The 18515-nt window shown below is 45.0% G+C and overlaps 1 protein-coding gene across 4 annotated transcripts in view; it reads left to right on the top strand.

Annotated features, from left to right (window-relative positions):
* LOC119193902 (dihydropyridine-sensitive L-type skeletal muscle calcium channel subunit alpha-1-like) overlaps positions 1 to 18515 on the top strand; it is a 111019-nt gene that overhangs the window by 36172 nt on the left and 56332 nt on the right. For all 4 annotated transcript variants that reach the window (XR_009956804.1, XM_062563886.1, XM_062563887.1 and 1 more), the window contains exons 18-23: positions 10080 to 10209; positions 10336 to 10395; positions 13928 to 14034; positions 14183 to 14270; positions 14356 to 14463; positions 14563 to 14615. Coding sequence is in view for 3 of the 4 variants with exons in the window: in XM_062563886.1 (XP_062419870.1) it covers positions 10080 to 10209; positions 10336 to 10395; positions 13928 to 14034; positions 14183 to 14270; positions 14356 to 14463; positions 14563 to 14615 (546 nt within the window). In the remaining variant the exon portion in view is untranslated. The remainder of the gene's footprint in view (positions 1 to 10079; positions 10210 to 10335; positions 10396 to 13927; positions 14035 to 14182; positions 14271 to 14355; positions 14464 to 14562; positions 14616 to 18515) is intronic.

Below are 18515 nucleotides of genomic sequence, written 5' to 3'. Positions count from 1 at the left end.
ACGCTGGGTGAAAGAAGTGCCGTCACTGACCCACCAGCCGTACCGGTCGAATCGTCAGCAGCGGAAGACAGTACCCCTCCGGTCAGCCGAATATGCCCGCCACGACTACCTCCCACACCCCGCCCCCCTGAAGTTGTAAACACTGCGTAGTCTAGCAGCTAGCTTCAACTACCGCCTCGGACTCTGCGATCAAAGATATTTTCCTATGACCCTTGTAACGGGGACTGAAATTGTATTGCATTCATCTCATAGATTAATGTGTTAATTTAGACAGCCCTGGATGTTGGTGGAGAATGAAAATAAAGTAAGAGGTCTGTTCCTATTTATACCCAAGTGGAGGAGTTTTTTAAAAAAAACATTTATGAAGCCAATTTTAAATACTTTTTTTATTGTATCGGTTTATATGAGACAACTTTGAGGGATGTTATTACATGCATGCAATTTAATATTATTTATTTAAGATGTAATGCAATAATCAAATTGCTGGAACAGACTTTTGGAGTTGAGGTGGGCTTAGAGTTGTGCAGCGACAATACGTTGCAGTTTCTTTGACAAGAAGGTAAGATTGAGATGGACCACACGGTCCTCAGACTAGCAGGCTGGTAGTATGGAGAGCTTCCAGCCTGTTTGCCTGACAACCCTTACAGGTCTGCTAACCAGATGGAAAGATTCCGGCAGGGTGAACAGTTGGGCTCGTGCTAGCTATCATTGTGGCAGCCAGACCGACTGCTGTGGCCCCAATCTGGAAGCACTGGAGTTAGCGGGTTAAATACTCTAAGTTAAGTTGAAAGCTTGCATGAGTGTTCTAAGGTTTTCCCCTGGTGAATGCAACCAAAGAGCTAAAAACTGCTAAAAGCTTAAAAAATAAGAGACAGCAACATCAAGTCTGCCATCCACAAAAACAAAAATCTGCTATCTATGTCCCTTAGCAACCCGACAGACAACCAATTCTTTCTCTCAACATGTCTCAGTCTGAATAGGCCTGATTCCCGGAACGCCAGATCTGGCCCAGGTATGGCAGCTATTAATGGGCCAGAACCGGTTTCAGTGCTGGCTGACAATAAATCCAGCTGCCATGCCTGAATAGGGCCGTTTCTATGAAGCCAGATTTGGCCCAGATTCTGCAGCCATCAACCGGCCGGAGCGTGTTTCTGGCTCCCATGTCGCAACCAGAATAAGCCTGAATCTATAATGCCTGATTTGGCCCATGTTTGGCAGCCAAATTAACGGGCCAGAACCGGTTTCATTGCTGGTTGCCAGTGAACCCGGCTGCCATGTTCCAACAAGTGTAGGCCCCCTTTCAACTCCTTCACACTTTCAGCTATTAAGATCATTCAAATATTAAAATGTTCAGCTCCTTCAGGAGAGGTGTGCTATGACTTTTCAGCTTTTTAGCTCTTATAATTGAATTAATATAAATTAAAATCAAACTTTTTAACATGGTTTCCAATGGATTACATTTTCAAATCCTCTCAAAACTTTTTCACCCACCTTTATCCCTTAATGACAAGCCGCGACCCAATTCGATCGGTCAGGGGGGAGGGGGTGGGGGTGCGCGGACGTTGTCCGCTGCAAGTCCCTTCAAAATAAAATCACAGGATGAAATTTTAATAATTTTTCCACGCAAAGCCCCGCGACCCACTTCAAACGGGTCCTGATTTAGAGTGAGCGCCGTCTCAGAACCAGGTAAAAAAAAATTAGGCACTTTTATCTTTACGGCCACAATATTCACTTTTCAGCCTTCATTTAAAAACAGATGCCGTGCTTGTGCTGGTTGGACTCGTATAAGTTTGAAATCTCTGAGTTATTTACTTTTTGCGTTAGGAGCCCGATTGTGAGACAAAGTCTGCCCCGAGCCCCATAAGCTTCCATACAAATCTGCCGACATTAAAAAAAAAACACAGACGGTACACTTTTTGTAAACGGCTGTTTGAGCAGTTTTTAAACACATAGAAACATAAAAACTACACTCATGCGTTCGGTAGAGTCTTGTATGAGGGGCCGTTTAGGACTTAACTACTGAGACACTCTCACACACACTACTGAGACACTCTCACACACACTACTGAGACACTCTCACACACACTACTGAGACACTCTCACACACACTACTGAGACACTCTCACACACACTACTGAGACACTCTCATACACACTATTAAGACACTCAGACAGCATCTCACTATACAACATGAGAGCATCTCACTATACAATGTGAGAGAATCTCAGTATACAGTGTGAGAGCATCTCAGTATACAGTGTGAGAGCATCTCACTATACAATGTGAGAGAATCTCAGTTACACCGGAAGTCATCTCAGTTACACCGGAAGGCGGAAGCAAAGAGCGCTGATTTTGAACAGCGCAATGCGCCAATCATACGCGCCCTTCCTTCATATGCCTTGAAGTCCGAGCTTGCCCGTCCAAATTTATAAATACTACCATAATCAAGGGACGGAATGTCATTTTAGGACGTTTTCAGGCGAGAAATTAGGTGTTTAAGCAACATTTCTGCGGTCGGTTTGTTAACATTCAGCCATCGTAAAAATTTCCATGGAGGACGTCGGAGACGTGAGGTGTAGTTAACGGGACCATCGGATGCCCCCAGCACGGGGCGGTCAGCCTCATCTCACGCCGCAGACAGCAGCCTGTTCTCGGCCAGACATCCGTGAAATGCTCCGCTTCAATCCACTTTTCCGTAGCGGTTATATATACGATAGTAATACTAGGATGAGTGTTCATAACCTCTGATCTGAGACTGGTGTTTGTTTAATGGCTATTTTGCGAGCAGAGTTTAAATTCATAACCTTAATAAACTATACGTAAACTAGACTGTATCCATAGTGTGCGCACTTATTGTACTGTCTATCATTGTGGAATAAAACTAATCGTGTCTTTATTAAAGGTCTTGTGGGGAGACCGTCATGGAAACCGGCAGCAGGGCATCAGCTTCAAAGCGAAGGATAATAATCGATTAAATAATACATTAAAATCCAAATAATAATTAATGAATATTTCTATTGTAAGATCCACATGTGTCTCCGCTATAGAAAAGTAGATACAATGTAGGGTGACCATATCCATAACACCATAAAAAAGGACAATATTTCGTGAGGCTCTAAATCAGGGGTGTCAAAGTCGTTTCAGGTGAGCGGGGGTGGCGCGGACGTTACGGCCAGAGAGGGGGGGGGGGGGGGCGACAGTTTTCCCAGCGCAACTCCAAAAAAAGGAGGACAAATACGCGTCAGGGCATTGCAAATCCGGACGGTCCAACATCCCCCTAATAGGCCTACAAGTAGTCAATTTCACAGAAGTCTGGCCGAGAACAGGCTGCTGTCTGCGGCGTGAGATGAGGCTGACCGCCCGTGCTGGGGGCATCCGATGGTCCCGTTAACTACACCTCACGTCACGACATCCTCCATGGAATTTTTTACGATGGCTGAATGTTAACAAACCGACCGCAGAAATGTTGCTTAAACACCTAATTTCTCGCCTGAAAACGTCCTAAAATGACATTCCGTCCCTTGATTATGGTAGTATTTATAAATTTGGACGGGCAAGCTCGGACTTCAAGGCATATGAAGGAAGGGTGCGTATGATTGGCGCATTGCGCTGTTCAAAATCAGCGCTCTTTGCTTCCGCCTTCCGGTGTAACTGAGATTCTCTCACACTGTATACTGAGATGCTCTCACACTGTATACTGAGATTCTCTCACATTGTATAGTGAGATGCTCTCATGTTGTATAGTGAGATGCTGTCTGAGTGTCTTAATAGTGTGTGTGAGAGTGTCTCAGTAGTGTGTGTGAGAGTGTCTCAGTAGTGTGTGTGAGTGTTGAGTGTCTCAGTAGAGTGTGTGAGAGTGTCTCAGTAGTGTGTGTGAGTGTCTCAGTAGTGTGTGTGAGTGTGTCTCAGTAGTTAAGTCCTAAACGGCCCCTCATAGTCTTGGGTCTCTCAAAATGCCATTATTGCCAAATAGTTTTGCTCCAGGAAGCATTTGTTTGAGGCGTGGATTCTGTGTAAATCACTATCTGCGCTGTGCCCCTGAGAGCTAATTAGTGACCAGCTGGGTTAGTGTTCGGTCGCCAGTAGCTCAGCAGTCATCCACTGCGCAGGGACATGTAGGTTTAACCGTGGTTAGCTGAGTTTATTTTCTTACGCGAGTGATACTATTAATAACCTTTTCGCGGACCGCAAGAAGGTCCGTCGGTTAATAAGCACTTCAAAAGTTACGGGGGAGGGGCGTGACGTTGTTCCTTCAGTGATTGAGCTGCAGACATGTGAGTTTGTTTTCTTGCGAATGACAGGAGATCGTTTGGTCTTTATTTTACGCAACAAAGCGTCAACTTAATATACTATTAATAACCTTTATCGCGGACCCAAGAAGGTCTGTCGGTTAATAAGCACGTCAAAAGTTACGGTGGACCAGCCGGGGTTAGGGAGGAGGAGGGGGTCCGCTGGTGGGCGAAACTGCGCTCTGAGGAGTGAACAATTGTAATCGAGATGGGGGCTGTAGTATTTGTGTGTGTCCACTAACATTTAATTGTCCAAGTGAAACACGTAGTACATAATTATATTAGTCATTGGCGCTGTATGCGTCCATCTTTATTTCACAAAACCGCGCATCTCTATGACATCATCAAGACATGACGGTTAACATATCCGGAAGTATCCAGGGGCGTTTTTGATGGGACCGCCACGAAGCTCTCAGTAATTTCTACACTATTTGCAAACTTTTGAGGCACTCACTAACCATGCAAAATGTTTTTATATTTTATTTTGACTTGTTGCCAGGATCTTCTCCTGTCTTGTTTATTCTGTGCACATGGGCAGGTGCCACTGTGTATGGTAGGTTGTGTCATCAGTGTATTAATGGGTGAGAGATGTCATCTAGTATTAAAGCGCTTTGAGTAGTCAGAAGACTAGAAAAGCGGTGTACAAGTCCATTTACTAAGTTCATTTAGTTTGAATGAAAAAGATTCAGCAATGTTTAGAAGTAATTTTAAGCTTTTATTAGTTCTGTATTTTGTCAAATTCATAGAAGCTTCCCCCATTTCTGTTTTTTCCAATTCTTTCAAGTTCATTTAAGCTTTTCTCATTTTCAGCAATTTTTAAATGTATTTCAGCCTTTTCTACTTGAGCAATGTTTAGAATAATTTCAGCTTGTTGCATTTTAAGCAACTTTTTGAAATTAATTTCAGCTTTTTGCATTCCAACGCATTTTCAGCAGGAAATGCATTTTCTAGTTATAGTTGTAATTGTCGTACTAGCAGCAGTAGAAGTAGTAAGTACTAGTTTCACTAGTATTTGAAAGCAATTGTGGTGTACCTATTGTTGAGGTACAGATAATCATTGTGGCTTTCATTTTAAAATAATGGAATTGGGTGGGGGGGTTTGGGAGACAGAATGTTTGTTATTCAAACCAAATGGACTGCCATTTACTTTTATCCTTGCAGTTGGGTTATGGCAAAATGTTTTGGCACATTGAATAGCTTTTTTTAATTAGTCCAAATTTCTGCAATATGAATACCTGGAATAGAAAATTCCAGTTTACCCAGTCGAAGACCTTTTCTGCATCAAGGCTGCAAGCATGTTTTTACCATTAATGTGTTCAATTATATGTAGTGTTTTCCGTGTATTTTCCTGGGTTTGGCGCCCCTTAATGAAGGCTGTCTGGTCTTCATCTATAAAATCCTTCGTAAAGTGTTCATATCTTTTTGCAATAATCGAGGTATATCATTGTCATAGCTGGCTCAAGCTATGCCAAACAGCAGGAAACAGTGTATTAAAGAATGTTTATTGAAGTATAACCCTAACAGAAAGAACTTCAATGATGAACTGGGAAGTGTGGATGTGTGAAAAATTGTGTGGTGTGTGCATGAATGAAGAGAATAGCTCAAACACAACTGAAATAACACATGGAAACTACAGCCGGAGTGAAGGCCGGGTCTGCCTCCTCTCGAGTCCCCCCTCCAACTGGCAGGATAGACCTTAGGAGACACCGGGCCCAGGTGCTCTCCATTAGCCATCGGAGCTGGTTTGTTGTGTCTAGACTACTATTCATAACTATGTTACGTCTAAGTCACCTCCACATATTAATATCCTTTCCGTTTCGAGAATAAAACTGTCAAGTAAGGTTTTAAAAAAGGACTTTTTACTTAGGTGCAATAGACATTTACGAATGTGACTTGTTTTCCAACTTTCCTTTACAATTATATATTTGCCTTCCTTATCACGGATTTCTTTAGTACATTCAAATTTCATTGAGTTAGGCCCTGTCCACACGAACACGCAATTTCAGGGCACTGAAACCGAACATCTTTTAAAACTCCGGCCAGGGTGAGCATTTTCAGAAACCCCGGTTGCAGTGTTGTCGTGTTGACAGTATAACCGGGTTTTTTGCCTTGTGACGTCAGAGTGTGCGCCGTTATCCGCTGTGTTTGACGTCAGATTGTGCCAGGGTTCGAAATGAGGGGGGTCTGGCGGGGTCCCGAACCCCCTATAAGTCATTAGGGACCCCCTATAAGAATTTATTTTTAGATTTTGGGGGGTCCCCGACAAATATTTTTAACATTAAAAATGATTATGAAAATGATGGGTCTTTAGTGACGTTTGATATTTATAACAATAATTAATTAATTTCCTAACGCGATTGGGTAGCAATCAGGGCAGCTAATAGCATCACAGATTGTTGTTGTGGTCTATGAAGCAGACACGTAGGTTGTTAAGCGAAGCCTCACAAAGAGTGAAATCCCTTATGAAAATCCCGTAAGTGCTTCGATTATGTTTATATCTCCATAATAATTGCTTATTATAGTAAAATATTTGGAGTTGGTGTTCCTATATCAAAAGTTGCATTAACTAACTTAGATACCCAGTGTAACGTAATGATTAGAAAAGTGCGTTTGTCACGTTTTGTCAACTGAAACAGCGCCGCATGGGACGCTAGTAAACACTACACTGGACAGCAGGTAACGTTAGCCTCCCGTTAGCTAGCAGCTGAAGTGTGTATATATATATTTTAAATATGTCAATGGAGCAACCACGGTTAAAATACTGACCGCTAAACGGTGTAAAAGTGTGTCTGTGTTTCACTGTCTGTAGCTGCCTGTAAAACAAACAGATGTTGCATTCACTGGAAATTCGCCTCGCCAGCTTTGTGCTGCATTCGAAGTTGTTGTAAAATACACTTTTCCTGTTGTTTTTGTCGTTTAACAGTAATTTATTGGTGAAATAAGTTTTTGTTATAAGTTATTGTTATTACATTATTAATATTTCATTTAATTTTGAGCTATCGTTTCTTTTTTTTTTTACTAAAGAAAAAAAGAAGCAGGGGTGCCCTGTAGGTCTTCTTCCAACCTGATGAAGTTGTTAACAAATAAATAAAATATGTGCCTGGTCACTTAACATGTTGATTTTGAATAATGTGGTTACTATTGGATTATTATCATATTAATGGCTTTCATTCATGTTCAATATCTTACTTTTTTTGTAAACGCGTCCCTAAAGATTTTAGTGTGGTTATAGATTGACTACTTTAAAACAAAGTAAACCATCTAATGTAGGTAGTCTTTATAGACATCATTATTATTCAATCCAGCGGCTAGTTGTTTTACAAATCCCATTAACATAAGGGATGAGAAACGCCAGTTGTATTTGATCAAACCCTTTGAAGGTGCATGGTGCTGCCATAATGAGTACACCTGGTGGATTTAGGTAACTTAGTTAACTTCCTTGCTCAAGGAAAGAATGACCTGTTATCCTGTTATCCACTTTGTCATGTCAGGGATTCATATAAGGTGCTGTAACTTTGTTGCTCCAGAATTAGAGGGTTACCTGTTTGATTATAGCCAATCCACTTCTCCAGACACCACTACAATACTGGGACCAGCCCAAACCATGAAAAACGTCAGAATGCAATTCTACGCAGGGCACATCTGTCGTTTCTATACCGGATTGAATGGTAGTCGTTGCAGGAGAACCACCCCATATCGGCTAACATAGTTCAAAGTAGAACCACTCTGCCATGGCCGCTTTTCCGACCGGAATCTACTGCTTGCCTGTATTTAAACCGTATCGCCTTAAGCTTGTGGGTAATCATGGTCCTGGTTATATCCTCTTTACGATGAGGAAACTCTTGGGACGTCTCAGGGTACTGCTTTAGGAACAACGCTAGGATGTTGGCGTACTGCTTGGACTAGCAAGACTCCCAGTCCACGTTTTCATGAGTTTTATTTACTTTATATTCAAGTGCGACATTAAGTAACATCTCAACTTCGCCATCAGTTCAAACATACGACTTGCCCTTTCCTATGTGCGTTATAATAATAACTTTTTGCTAGGCTTCTGATTGGCCAAGGTGACTTTACGATTTGGGTTAAATTGCCGCCTGCTGGTGTGGCTTGTGTTGGGTTCTGAAGGCCGAAGGGGAGACCACCTTCCCTTTGTTCTCGTCCAGGCAGGATACGGTGAATCAAAAGTCGACTAGCTCGGGTTTTAAAAATCAAAAAGTATTTAATAACTAAACGAAGAGTAAGGCCTACAATTACAAAGTGAAATACAATGTGAATTGTGATATATTTCGCGAAATAGAGAATTCTCCGACCAAGTCAAAGGTGACTTATCAAACTATTCTCCTCCCGGTTTGATGATTCAAAACTCCCAGGGGGAGTAATTTTGTCATTATTTTCCACCGTTATTTAAACGGTTTACATTCAACAACAGCATCTGAACGTTATTCTGCATCATCTTGCCTTTTAGAGTCAAGTTGCAATCCATACCCAAATAAAAAATAATTTGTAGAACAGTAAAACTGCCTTAAAATTCTCTGCCTGCCTGCCTGTTGCACAAGGAGCTTGTAGTCGATTTAATGTTCGACTGGACACAAGCCACAAACCAAATTGAAACAAGGTTTTGTTAACTTTGCTCTTTATTCAGCCATACCATTTATTTAGTTTCTTGCGTCATATTCCATGGTCTATACAAAGGGAAAGAAAGGAGATTACAAAATTTCACATGTCACAATATGGCAATCCGTCTCTAAGTCCTAACAAATAAATCATATACAAACTAAGCTACATTGTAATATGGATAAAGAATATAGAGCTCTACTTACATTGGAATCAGTCAGACAGAGATATGGAACCTTACCAAACACATGTCAGGAAATTGCGTGCAGTTTTTAACAAGGCAGCGCGGAGCATGTTGGAGCAAAATTCTTACAAGAACTCAATTAAATACCCAGTCAGAAATTGGTTGATGAGTTGGTTGATGAGAAGAATCCGGCACGTCAAGTTGAAAAGTTAACATTCATTTAGAAGAGAAAAAGATACATGAACAATTCCCGCAGGTGCACCTGGAGACTACATACGTATCACAAAGTGATCCAGCCAAGAACCTGTTGTCCAACTCTGGCGCTTTTTACAATCTCCTCACGTCCTTAAAGACTAGTTTGAGCTGGTTCTGGTCTCAAACGGCTATTTTCCAAGATGCCCAGGTGTCCCCCCCCCCCCTGAAATTGATGACAGAGAGATTAATTTTTATTCTTAAATATTGAGGAATGAAGAAGAAATATTGATGGATATTGGGCTCCAGCCTAAGGGGCACTAGGGGTCTATTTTTGTAAACGTGCCAGACCACATGAAGGATGGCAGGGGACAATTTTCCTGAAACCATCTACCTAAAAACAAACACAGGTGGCGGACATCCGGTTCCAGGTCAACGTTTAGACAAACTAACAACACAACTTAAAGTGTCCAGGAGATGGTGCCAATTACCCACCACTGAGGGCAGAACAATGATGAATGTAAATTTGAATTGTATTACTGTCTGATGCGCAGTATCATTAGCATGTTTCATGAGTGCTTTCGCTATCTCCCTGGGTCTCCTTTTTGGGACTGTGCATGATGTTTACATCTATTTTTTGTTGTACACTCTTTTTAAGTTGTTATTTTTCAACATGGCTAGGACATCGGAAAGTATTGTCCTTAGCAGAGACACAATTGCTTATGGTCTAATTGTTTTTCAAATGTATGCTTGCCAGCTGGAGAAATTTCACGAGTGCTTTCTATTCTAAAACATTTCAGGTTCCGGAAGCTCTGTCATCGTATTATAAATGCAACTACCTTCACCAACATCATCCTCCTCTTCATCCTGCTATCATCTATTTCTTTAGCTGCTGAGGATCCAATTGACCCCATGTCCTTCAGGAACCAGGTGAGAGGTGCATGCCTTTCCTACTGTAATTTTGCAATTGAACAATTACAATTTTCATTCATGTCGTCAGCATTAAATATAGATATGATATAGCTGTTGATATTACAAATAATGTGACACTTTTAGGTGTTGGCGTCTGCTGATATAGTCTTCACTACGGTGTTCACAGCGGAAATTGTGCTGAAGGTAAATATGTGGTAAAATTACATGTACATATTAGGTGACAAATTAACAAACAAGAGGTAAGAAGAAACATAATGAGCCATGATGCTTGGTTACAGGTCTCAATTTTTCGCTTGCAAAAATTCAAGAGTTTTTGAACATGATAAAGTCCCCAAAAGTGCGATTGAAGTGGTGAAATAATAATAAGAATTTGTGCAAACACAATAGGGCTTCGCCCGACTCTCAGTTGTCTCAGGCCCTAATAATTAAAGCTGCGAGCAGCGATGAACAGGCCTTTCGCCTCTCCTTGCATGTCGGGGAGGTGGGGGTAAAAAAAAAACTATGGCCGTGACAGGAATCAAACCCTTGTCATCAGCATCAGAGGCCAATAGCATTGCAGAAGAGCTATGTGGTCTGATACAATTTCTTAATCAAAACGTCACTGAAATTGGTCTTTCACTGAAATTGGTCTTTCTCTTGCAAAAAACAGGGATTATTCACACTAAAAAAACTGACTATAACATGGACTTATTTTGTCACTTTGTCTTTTTGAATGCGTGTCCGACTGTTCAATATATCTATGTAGCAGTTGAAAGTTTGTGAGGCAGATTTGTAGCAATTGCACATAAACTGCTTCGGGCATCCCATTGTTTTCAGTTTTTACCAGGATGATGTCAGGCCCAGGCAGAAAACAGGACACAAGCGCAGGGTCTTTTCAGGCATAAGGTAGTCTTTATTGGTAAGACGGTCGACCTCCAAGGCAGAGTGAATAAATGCGGGCTATGTACTTTATCTAGGACACACTTCTTCCGATAACATGGGTAAGGAAGAAGTGTGGCTATAAAAATGGACAAACAAAAAGTAACACCGCACTAGGAGCAAAACAAAATGGCTTTTAACTTAACCATAAGTAACGGGCACACACTATCAATGGAGGCAAAGTCACTAAACAAAAATCACTCCTTACGGAGGAAAACAAAAAGGACTATGACATTGTAACACTACCACTTAACCTATAATGCAAAACTTAGCAAAATCACTCGCTAGGAGGCAAAAACAAAGCAGCAGTGCAAAAGAACCTGGGAAAAAAGGTGAGAAAAGGTGGCGTGGCTAGACCAAATGGACCCAAGAGCAAAACAAACACACTGGCACAGGACAAAGAGAGACGGAGACTATCAGGAATCAGGAAACGTTTATTGCCATAATATGTTGGACATACATGGAAATTGTCTTGGTGGTTGGTGCATGACAGAAGACAGTACAATAATGACAACATAGTGCAGAAATAAAAATAAAATAGAAGTATAATAAAATATATGCTGTGGGTTAGTATGCTAAAGCTATGGGTTAGTAAGTTAGAGGAGATAAGATAAAATTAGAAATAGAAATAAAGATAGTAGTCTTAGAAGTGCACCAGCTAAACAAAGTGACGAGTGACAAGTGAAAGTGACAAAGTGAATGAATTAACATGGGAGTCAGAGTCAGTCAGGGGGGGCCCCGGGCTCTGTTGATGAGCCCGACTGCCGAAGGGAAGAAACTGTTCGTGTGGCGGGAGGTCTTAGTTCTGATGGACCTTAGCCTTCTGCCGGATGGAAGGGGCACAAACAGTTCATGTCCAGGGTGGGAGGGGTCGGCTACAATCTTTCTGGCCCGCTTCAAAGTCCTGGAAGCGAAAGAGTCCTGGAGAGACGGCAGATTGCAGCCAATCAACCTCTCTGCAGAGCGGATGACACGCTGCAACCTGCCCTTGTCCTGGCTGTGGCTGCAGCGTACCACATGGTGATGGAGGAGCAGAGGATGGACTCGATGATGGCCGTGTAGAAGTGCACCATCATTGTCTGTGGCAGGTTGAATTTCTTCAGCTGCCTCAGGAAAAACATCCTCTGCTGAGCCTTTTTGTGTGATGGAGCTGATGTTCAGCTCCCACTTGAGGTCCTGGGTGATGATGGAGCACAGGAAACGGAAGGAGTCCACAGTGGTGACGGGGGAGTAACCCAGGGTGAGGGGGGAAGGTGGGGCTGCGTTCTTCCTGAAGTCCACGACCATCTTCACTGTCTTCAGGGCGTTAAGCTCCAGGTTGTTCTCGCTGAGAGAGTTTGTCCTGCAGCAGAGACTGAGTCCGGACCGGCTGCTTTCCGGGGGTTTTGTCTTTTGAAGAGCCGATTGATGTCACTCTCCATGACAGAGAGGGGGGAGGGGAGAGTAATCCAAAGGTGTGAGCAACTGATGGGTCGGGGTAGGTGGAGGATGGAGTCAGGACATTGTCTTTCAAATCTGCAGTAGAACTTATTCAGAACATCTGCCAGGTGGAGGTCATTCATGGAGTGGGGGGTTTTCGCTATTAGTACACATGGAGAACAAGTGGACACAAACAGAAATCAGGGAAGACAATGGCCCTTTCTCAATACAGAAGAAGGCAATAACTGACTCAGGAGTCCTGACTCGCGGTTTCAGGAGAACAGTCATTTCCGCAATTGGCACAGCAGCTGACTTGATGACGTCAGCTGGTCTTGCTAATACGTTTTAAGTATTTTAGTATTATCATTTATTCATAACTTTTGTTAAATTTTTAATTAAAATTAGAAATGGTGTATATATAATATTGGGCACTATATATACAATTAGACTTCAAATAATTAGGCAAAATAGCTCAATGTATCGAAACATAGTTATACAGTCGACTCAGCCCTGTTATAGTATAGATATATCTCATGTATAACCACTACGGAGACGTGAAAACCATGGGAGCATTTCACAAAAGACTTGCCGAAAACACAATGCTCTCTCCGGGCTGAGATGAGCTGACTGCCCGGTGCTGGAGGGTCCGATCTCTGACATCCACGGAGCAAATTGTTAGAAAGGCTGAATGTTGACAAACCGACTGCAGAAATGTTGCTTTAACAACTAACGTCTCATCTGAAAATTTTATAAAATTACATTCCGTTACTTAAATATAGTAGTATTTATAAATTTTGACTTAGTTGTGTTTCTTTCTTGTCTGTTGCTGAGGTGAAATGCATTCTGGGATATTTGGCTCTCATAAGAACAGACAAGCCAGCGCCAATGCATGCCCGGTAAAATGGGCTGGGCGAGTCACAACCGGGTATTATGTCTTTTCTCGGCCAAATGCGGACTTTAGAATTGGAACAGTACTCGGGCTGCAACTGATGATGTTTCACGAGAACAAAAGTCCACACAAGAACGCATATGAACGCATATCAGACTGGTGCCACGTGAGGAAGTGTAAGTGACCTGAAACGAGGAGCTATTTTTTCAAAATATAACCGGAAATGACAAGACAAAAAGGCCCAACAGAATAAAACAACCGTGACAACTTCACCGTGGTGTGACAGATGACATGTGGTGAATAGATTTAGATGGTATTTTTCTGGTAACATTTCATTTTATTTGTTTTCTTAATTTGTAATGCATAAGATATTCAATTCATGTTATCTTTTATAGCACAAAATTGCCCACATGCAACATCCTCAACTAAAGCTATATGTAGCACATATAGCAAGGAAATTGTTCATGAATAACAAGTGTTCTTTTTCAGATGACCACATACGGTGCAATTCTTCACAAAGGGTCTTTTTGTCGGAACTCTTTCAACATCTTGGATCTTCTGGTGGTCAGTGTATCTCTCCTCTCAATGGGCATGGAGTAAGTGTAAATTTGAAATTGACTGACTGACATCCTCTAATGTAATCTTGTTGCCATATCTCTCGTTCACACAAGTGGAATAAACATCAATGTATTGCTATAGAGTGAGCATCCGTAAATACATGGTGCCATTATTTGTGTCCTGCAGATCAAGTGCCATCTCTGTGGTGAAGATTCTCCGGGTTTTAAGGGTACTCCGGCCCCTGAGGGCCATCAACAGAGCAAAAGGACTCAAGGTGTTAATTGTCTTTTGATAATGTTTTAGTTTTGAATGGCTTATTACTGAACCAAGTATCATATGCAATATCTGTGTCTTTAAAGCATGTCGTCCAGTGTGTGTTTGTTGCCATCAAGACCATTGGAAACATTGTAGTGGTCACAATGCTACTGGACTTCATGTTTGCTTGCATTGGAGTCCAACTTTTCAAAGTAAGAAGACACAGAAATATGATGGAAAATGCACTGCATTTCGCAATCTAAATATTTTTCTTTCAGCCTTCTCTTAACTACACGTTTTTATCTTCCCAGGGCAAGTTCTATGCCTGTACAGATCCTGACAAAATGACTGAAGAAACATGCAAGTAAGCACTTTGTTGTGTTATTAATACAGTGATTCATCAGTTTCTCAGTTTTTAGGGCACAAGTAACGTCTCTAGTAACCGAGAGGGTTACGTATGTAACCTTCGTTCCCTGAAGGGAATGAAGGTTAGATACGTAACCGAGAGACGTTCCCTATCAGGGAACTCGAGGTGCGTCAAGACGCTGTGGGAACACTTATACCCACTCACCATACGAGCAGGTGACCGTGGTGTGAAGTTTAAAAAACGCACACTCGACGAGAGCACCTGTGCTCTAGGCGAGGGTCAGTCCCCGACAGGAGGGCTTCTGCAGCCGCCATACCCCGATAGAATGGGCCTGGACAGCCGAGATGCGGGCTGACCGGCCGATTCATAAGCAAGTGTCATGGCAATAACCATTCACTTGCTGCGGCTCTGTTATACGCCTGGTCCGACGTCAGGAACGGAGGACAGGGCGCCACAAAGGAAGAGAGATGCCCCAAAGACAGACGGGAAGACCTGTGGAAAACATAGCAGGACCTCCAGTACTGAACCGACCGGGCAGTTAACTGCGTCCGCAGTTGTTCCTACAGCAGGTGGCACCATCTACCGGCATACGCCCTCCTAGTGGCAGGGCTGTGGAGTAGGAGGTGGTCTCTACGACCTCAGTCGAGAGACCGGACCTTAAAGGGCGGGCCCCCTCAAGGGCCACGCCCATAGCTTCCAAAGCTCCAGGCGGGGGTGAACTATGGACCCCGACGCCTGAGACAGCAGGTCCGACCTGATGGGGATCTCCACCGGGGGGCCTGCGAGAAGCGATATTAGGTCCACAAACCATACGCGGGCCGGCCAGAACGGGGCTACTAACAGTAGGCTGACTCCGTCCTGACGGACCCTATCCAGAACCCCTGGGAGCAGAGCAACTGGGGGGAAAGCGTACAGGCGCATGCTTTTTGGCCATGCCTGTCCCAAAGCATCTAAGCCCAGAGGGGCGGGGTGCGTGGGGGAGAACCACCGAGGACAATGAGTTGTCTCTGCGGAGGCAAATAGGTCCACATCGGCACGGCGGAAGTGACCCCAAAGGAACTCCACCGCCTCTGGGTGGAGTCTCCAGTTCCCGGGCCTCGGCCCCTGCCTCGACAGGGTGTCTGACCCTTGGTTCAAGACGCCTGGGATAAAAGCCGCTCTTAGCGATCGGAGCTTCCCCACGGACCACAGGAGGATCTGGCGGGCTAGCTTGTTCAGCGGCCGAGAGCGTAGACCTCCCTGATGGTTGATGTAAAAAACCACTGATGTGTTGTCTGTCCAGACAAGCGCATGCTGGTCCGTCAGGGCTGGGCAGAAGTGTTTCAGCGCCTGAAACACCGCCAGCATCTCCAGCTGGTTTATGTGCCAGGACAGGATATGATGCTGCCACAGCCCCGAGGCTGAGTGACCACTCATGATCGCACCCCGGCCCGTGAGGGAAGCGTCTGTCGTGAGGATGACCCGGCGACAGATCGCCCCTAAAACGGGCCCTTAGGCTAGAAACCCAGGGTGCCTCCATATGACCAAGGCCCTCAGGCAGCGCCGAGTGACTTTGATCAGACGGTGCTGGTTCCCCCTTGGGGAGAATCCCTTGGTCTTGACCACCACTGCAACGGTCTCAAGTGTAACAGGCCGCGAGGGATCACATTGGATGCCGCTGCCAGGAGACCTAACAGTCTCTGAAACTGTTTCACAGTGAGTGGCTGGCCTAGCCTAGCTTGCTGAACAGCAGAGAGGATCGAAACTACCCGAGCGGGAGGCAGGTGTGCCTGCATCGTGGTCGAATCCCAAATTACGCCCAGGAAAGTGGTCCTACGTGCTGGGGACAGCACGCTTTTCCTGGTGTTGGGTCTCAGCCCCAGACGGTTGATATGAGCGAGCACAATATCACGGTGTTGGGCCGCCAGGCGCTCGGAGGCCGCTAAAATCAACCAGTCGTCCAAGTAGTTCAAAATACGGATGCCCTGGAGACGCAATGGCGCCAGAGCTGCATCCACGCATTTTGTGAACGTACGGGGCGAGAGGGCTAGGCCAAAAGGAAGGCCCTTGTATTGGTAAGCTTTATCCCCAAAAGCGAACCTCAGGAACTTCCTGTGTCGAGGGAGGATGGGAATATGAAAGTAAGCATCCTGGAGATCGCCGATATCGATTGTGTGCAGGACCCATTGAGATACGTTGGGGAGGGCTCGCCACTCACCCAAAATGTTTCCCAGGGGCTCTGGCCCCTCGGGGCCGGTCTCTGGAAGTCCCGGGTCTACAGGCACCGCGCCCTGCAACAGCGTACTGGCAGGGAAGCGCTGATGTAGTAGAGCCGGAACTCTCCTTAGAGGGGGCGAACGGCCCTCGGGCTCACGCTCGCTGGACCCGGTCGTGCCCCGAAGCGGCGGTCACTCTCCGGGCCCTGACCCTTACAGTGTCAGGGCCTATTGGACGACGTCCTCTCCGCGGCGGCGGTCCTCAGACCAGTCCGGCCGCGAGAGAACCTCGTCCGAGCGTGCCGTGCTGCGGCCCGGCCTCGACGGGGGGGGGGGCGCATAGAGCACGCCCAGCTAACCCTTGAGGGGGCTGGTCCGGCGTCCCGGCTATGACGTACCTGTTCGCCATTGGTTGAGTTTCACACGTGCTTCATGACGCGGTCACGCAGAGGCGTTCCCACAGCGTCTTTACGCAGCTCGAGTTCCCTGATTGGGAACTGACAACACCAGGCTGAAAAAACTGTAGTGTTTCTTTTTCTTTGCGCAAATTAATTGCTTTTGTGGTGGCTCTATCACATTCAAGAACTCAAAGTAAGTATCCATATCAGGAGTGGGGAGAAATTGCATATACCCGTATTTTTTGCACTATAGGGCGCACTTAAAGGCCTTTAATTTTCTCAAAAAAAGAATCCGAAGCGCCTCATATATGGATTAATTCTGGTTTTGCTTACGGACCTCTGAGCGATTTTGTGTGGTACAAGGCGCTTACGGCGCCAAGTCAAAATGTTTCAGTACGACTTTTGTAAACTACAAAGCCGCGCCGCACCGCTTGCAGCATTACATACCTTGCTTTACTATCAAATAACAATGTGTAGCGGTATCAGACTGTGTTTTTTACATGTTACCACTGAACAAGGTTGGTAGTTATTGTAACGAATGGACCCTGGAGGCAGACTCTGACCCAGGGGATAGGCAGGTTCGTAGTCGGCAGAAGGTGGAAGGTCGATGCACGGAGACTCACTGGTTCTAAGGGAATTCAGGGGCAAAGAATCAAAGGGTTCAGCAGAGAAGCGTACTTGAAATACCTCACAACTCGCCCGCTGCGTCGGGCTATTCTCCTAGGTCTCTCTCGCAGGTTTACTGAATTCCGGTGATTGGATCAGGAGGACACGTCCTTCGGCGCCCCCTTGCGGCTCCTGCTGCCACGCTGGGGTTGAGACCTCACAGAGCCCCCTCCTCCACAGCCGGCTCCTGACGGTCGGGTAACTGAAGACGGCGGACGAGCCCGTGAACGAGGTGCAGGGCAATCCGGACGTTTTTTTAAGGCCGCATCCTTCCCAGTCCATCAGCATAGCCGTGATAGCGTACGCCGGACCCCCATCTTTATCCATCTTACCGATGTATCGCGGCCAGCTTCCGGCAGGGCAGACGCAGCTTCAAGTCGCTCGTGGACAGCCACACCCGCTGACCCGGTTGGTAGATGGGAGCGGGCCGGCGTCGTCAGTCTGCGAACGTCTTCTGCATGCAGGCTGCTTGGCGGAGGTGACGATCGACGGTCTCCCAGACCTTGCTACTGCCGGCACTGGACCTGGCATAGTATCCCAGGGAAACAATGGGGGCTGGTACCCTAGCACACACTGAAAAGGGGTTAGTCATAACGACGAGTGGAACATAGCGTTCTGGGCATATTCCGCCCAGGCCA

This window comes from Pungitius pungitius, chromosome 8, assembly GCF_949316345.1.
Source record: "Pungitius pungitius chromosome 8, fPunPun2.1, whole genome shotgun sequence".
NCBI lineage: Eukaryota > Metazoa > Chordata > Actinopteri > Perciformes > Gasterosteidae > Pungitius > Pungitius pungitius.
This window is presented reverse-complemented; position numbering and strand designations above follow the sequence as displayed.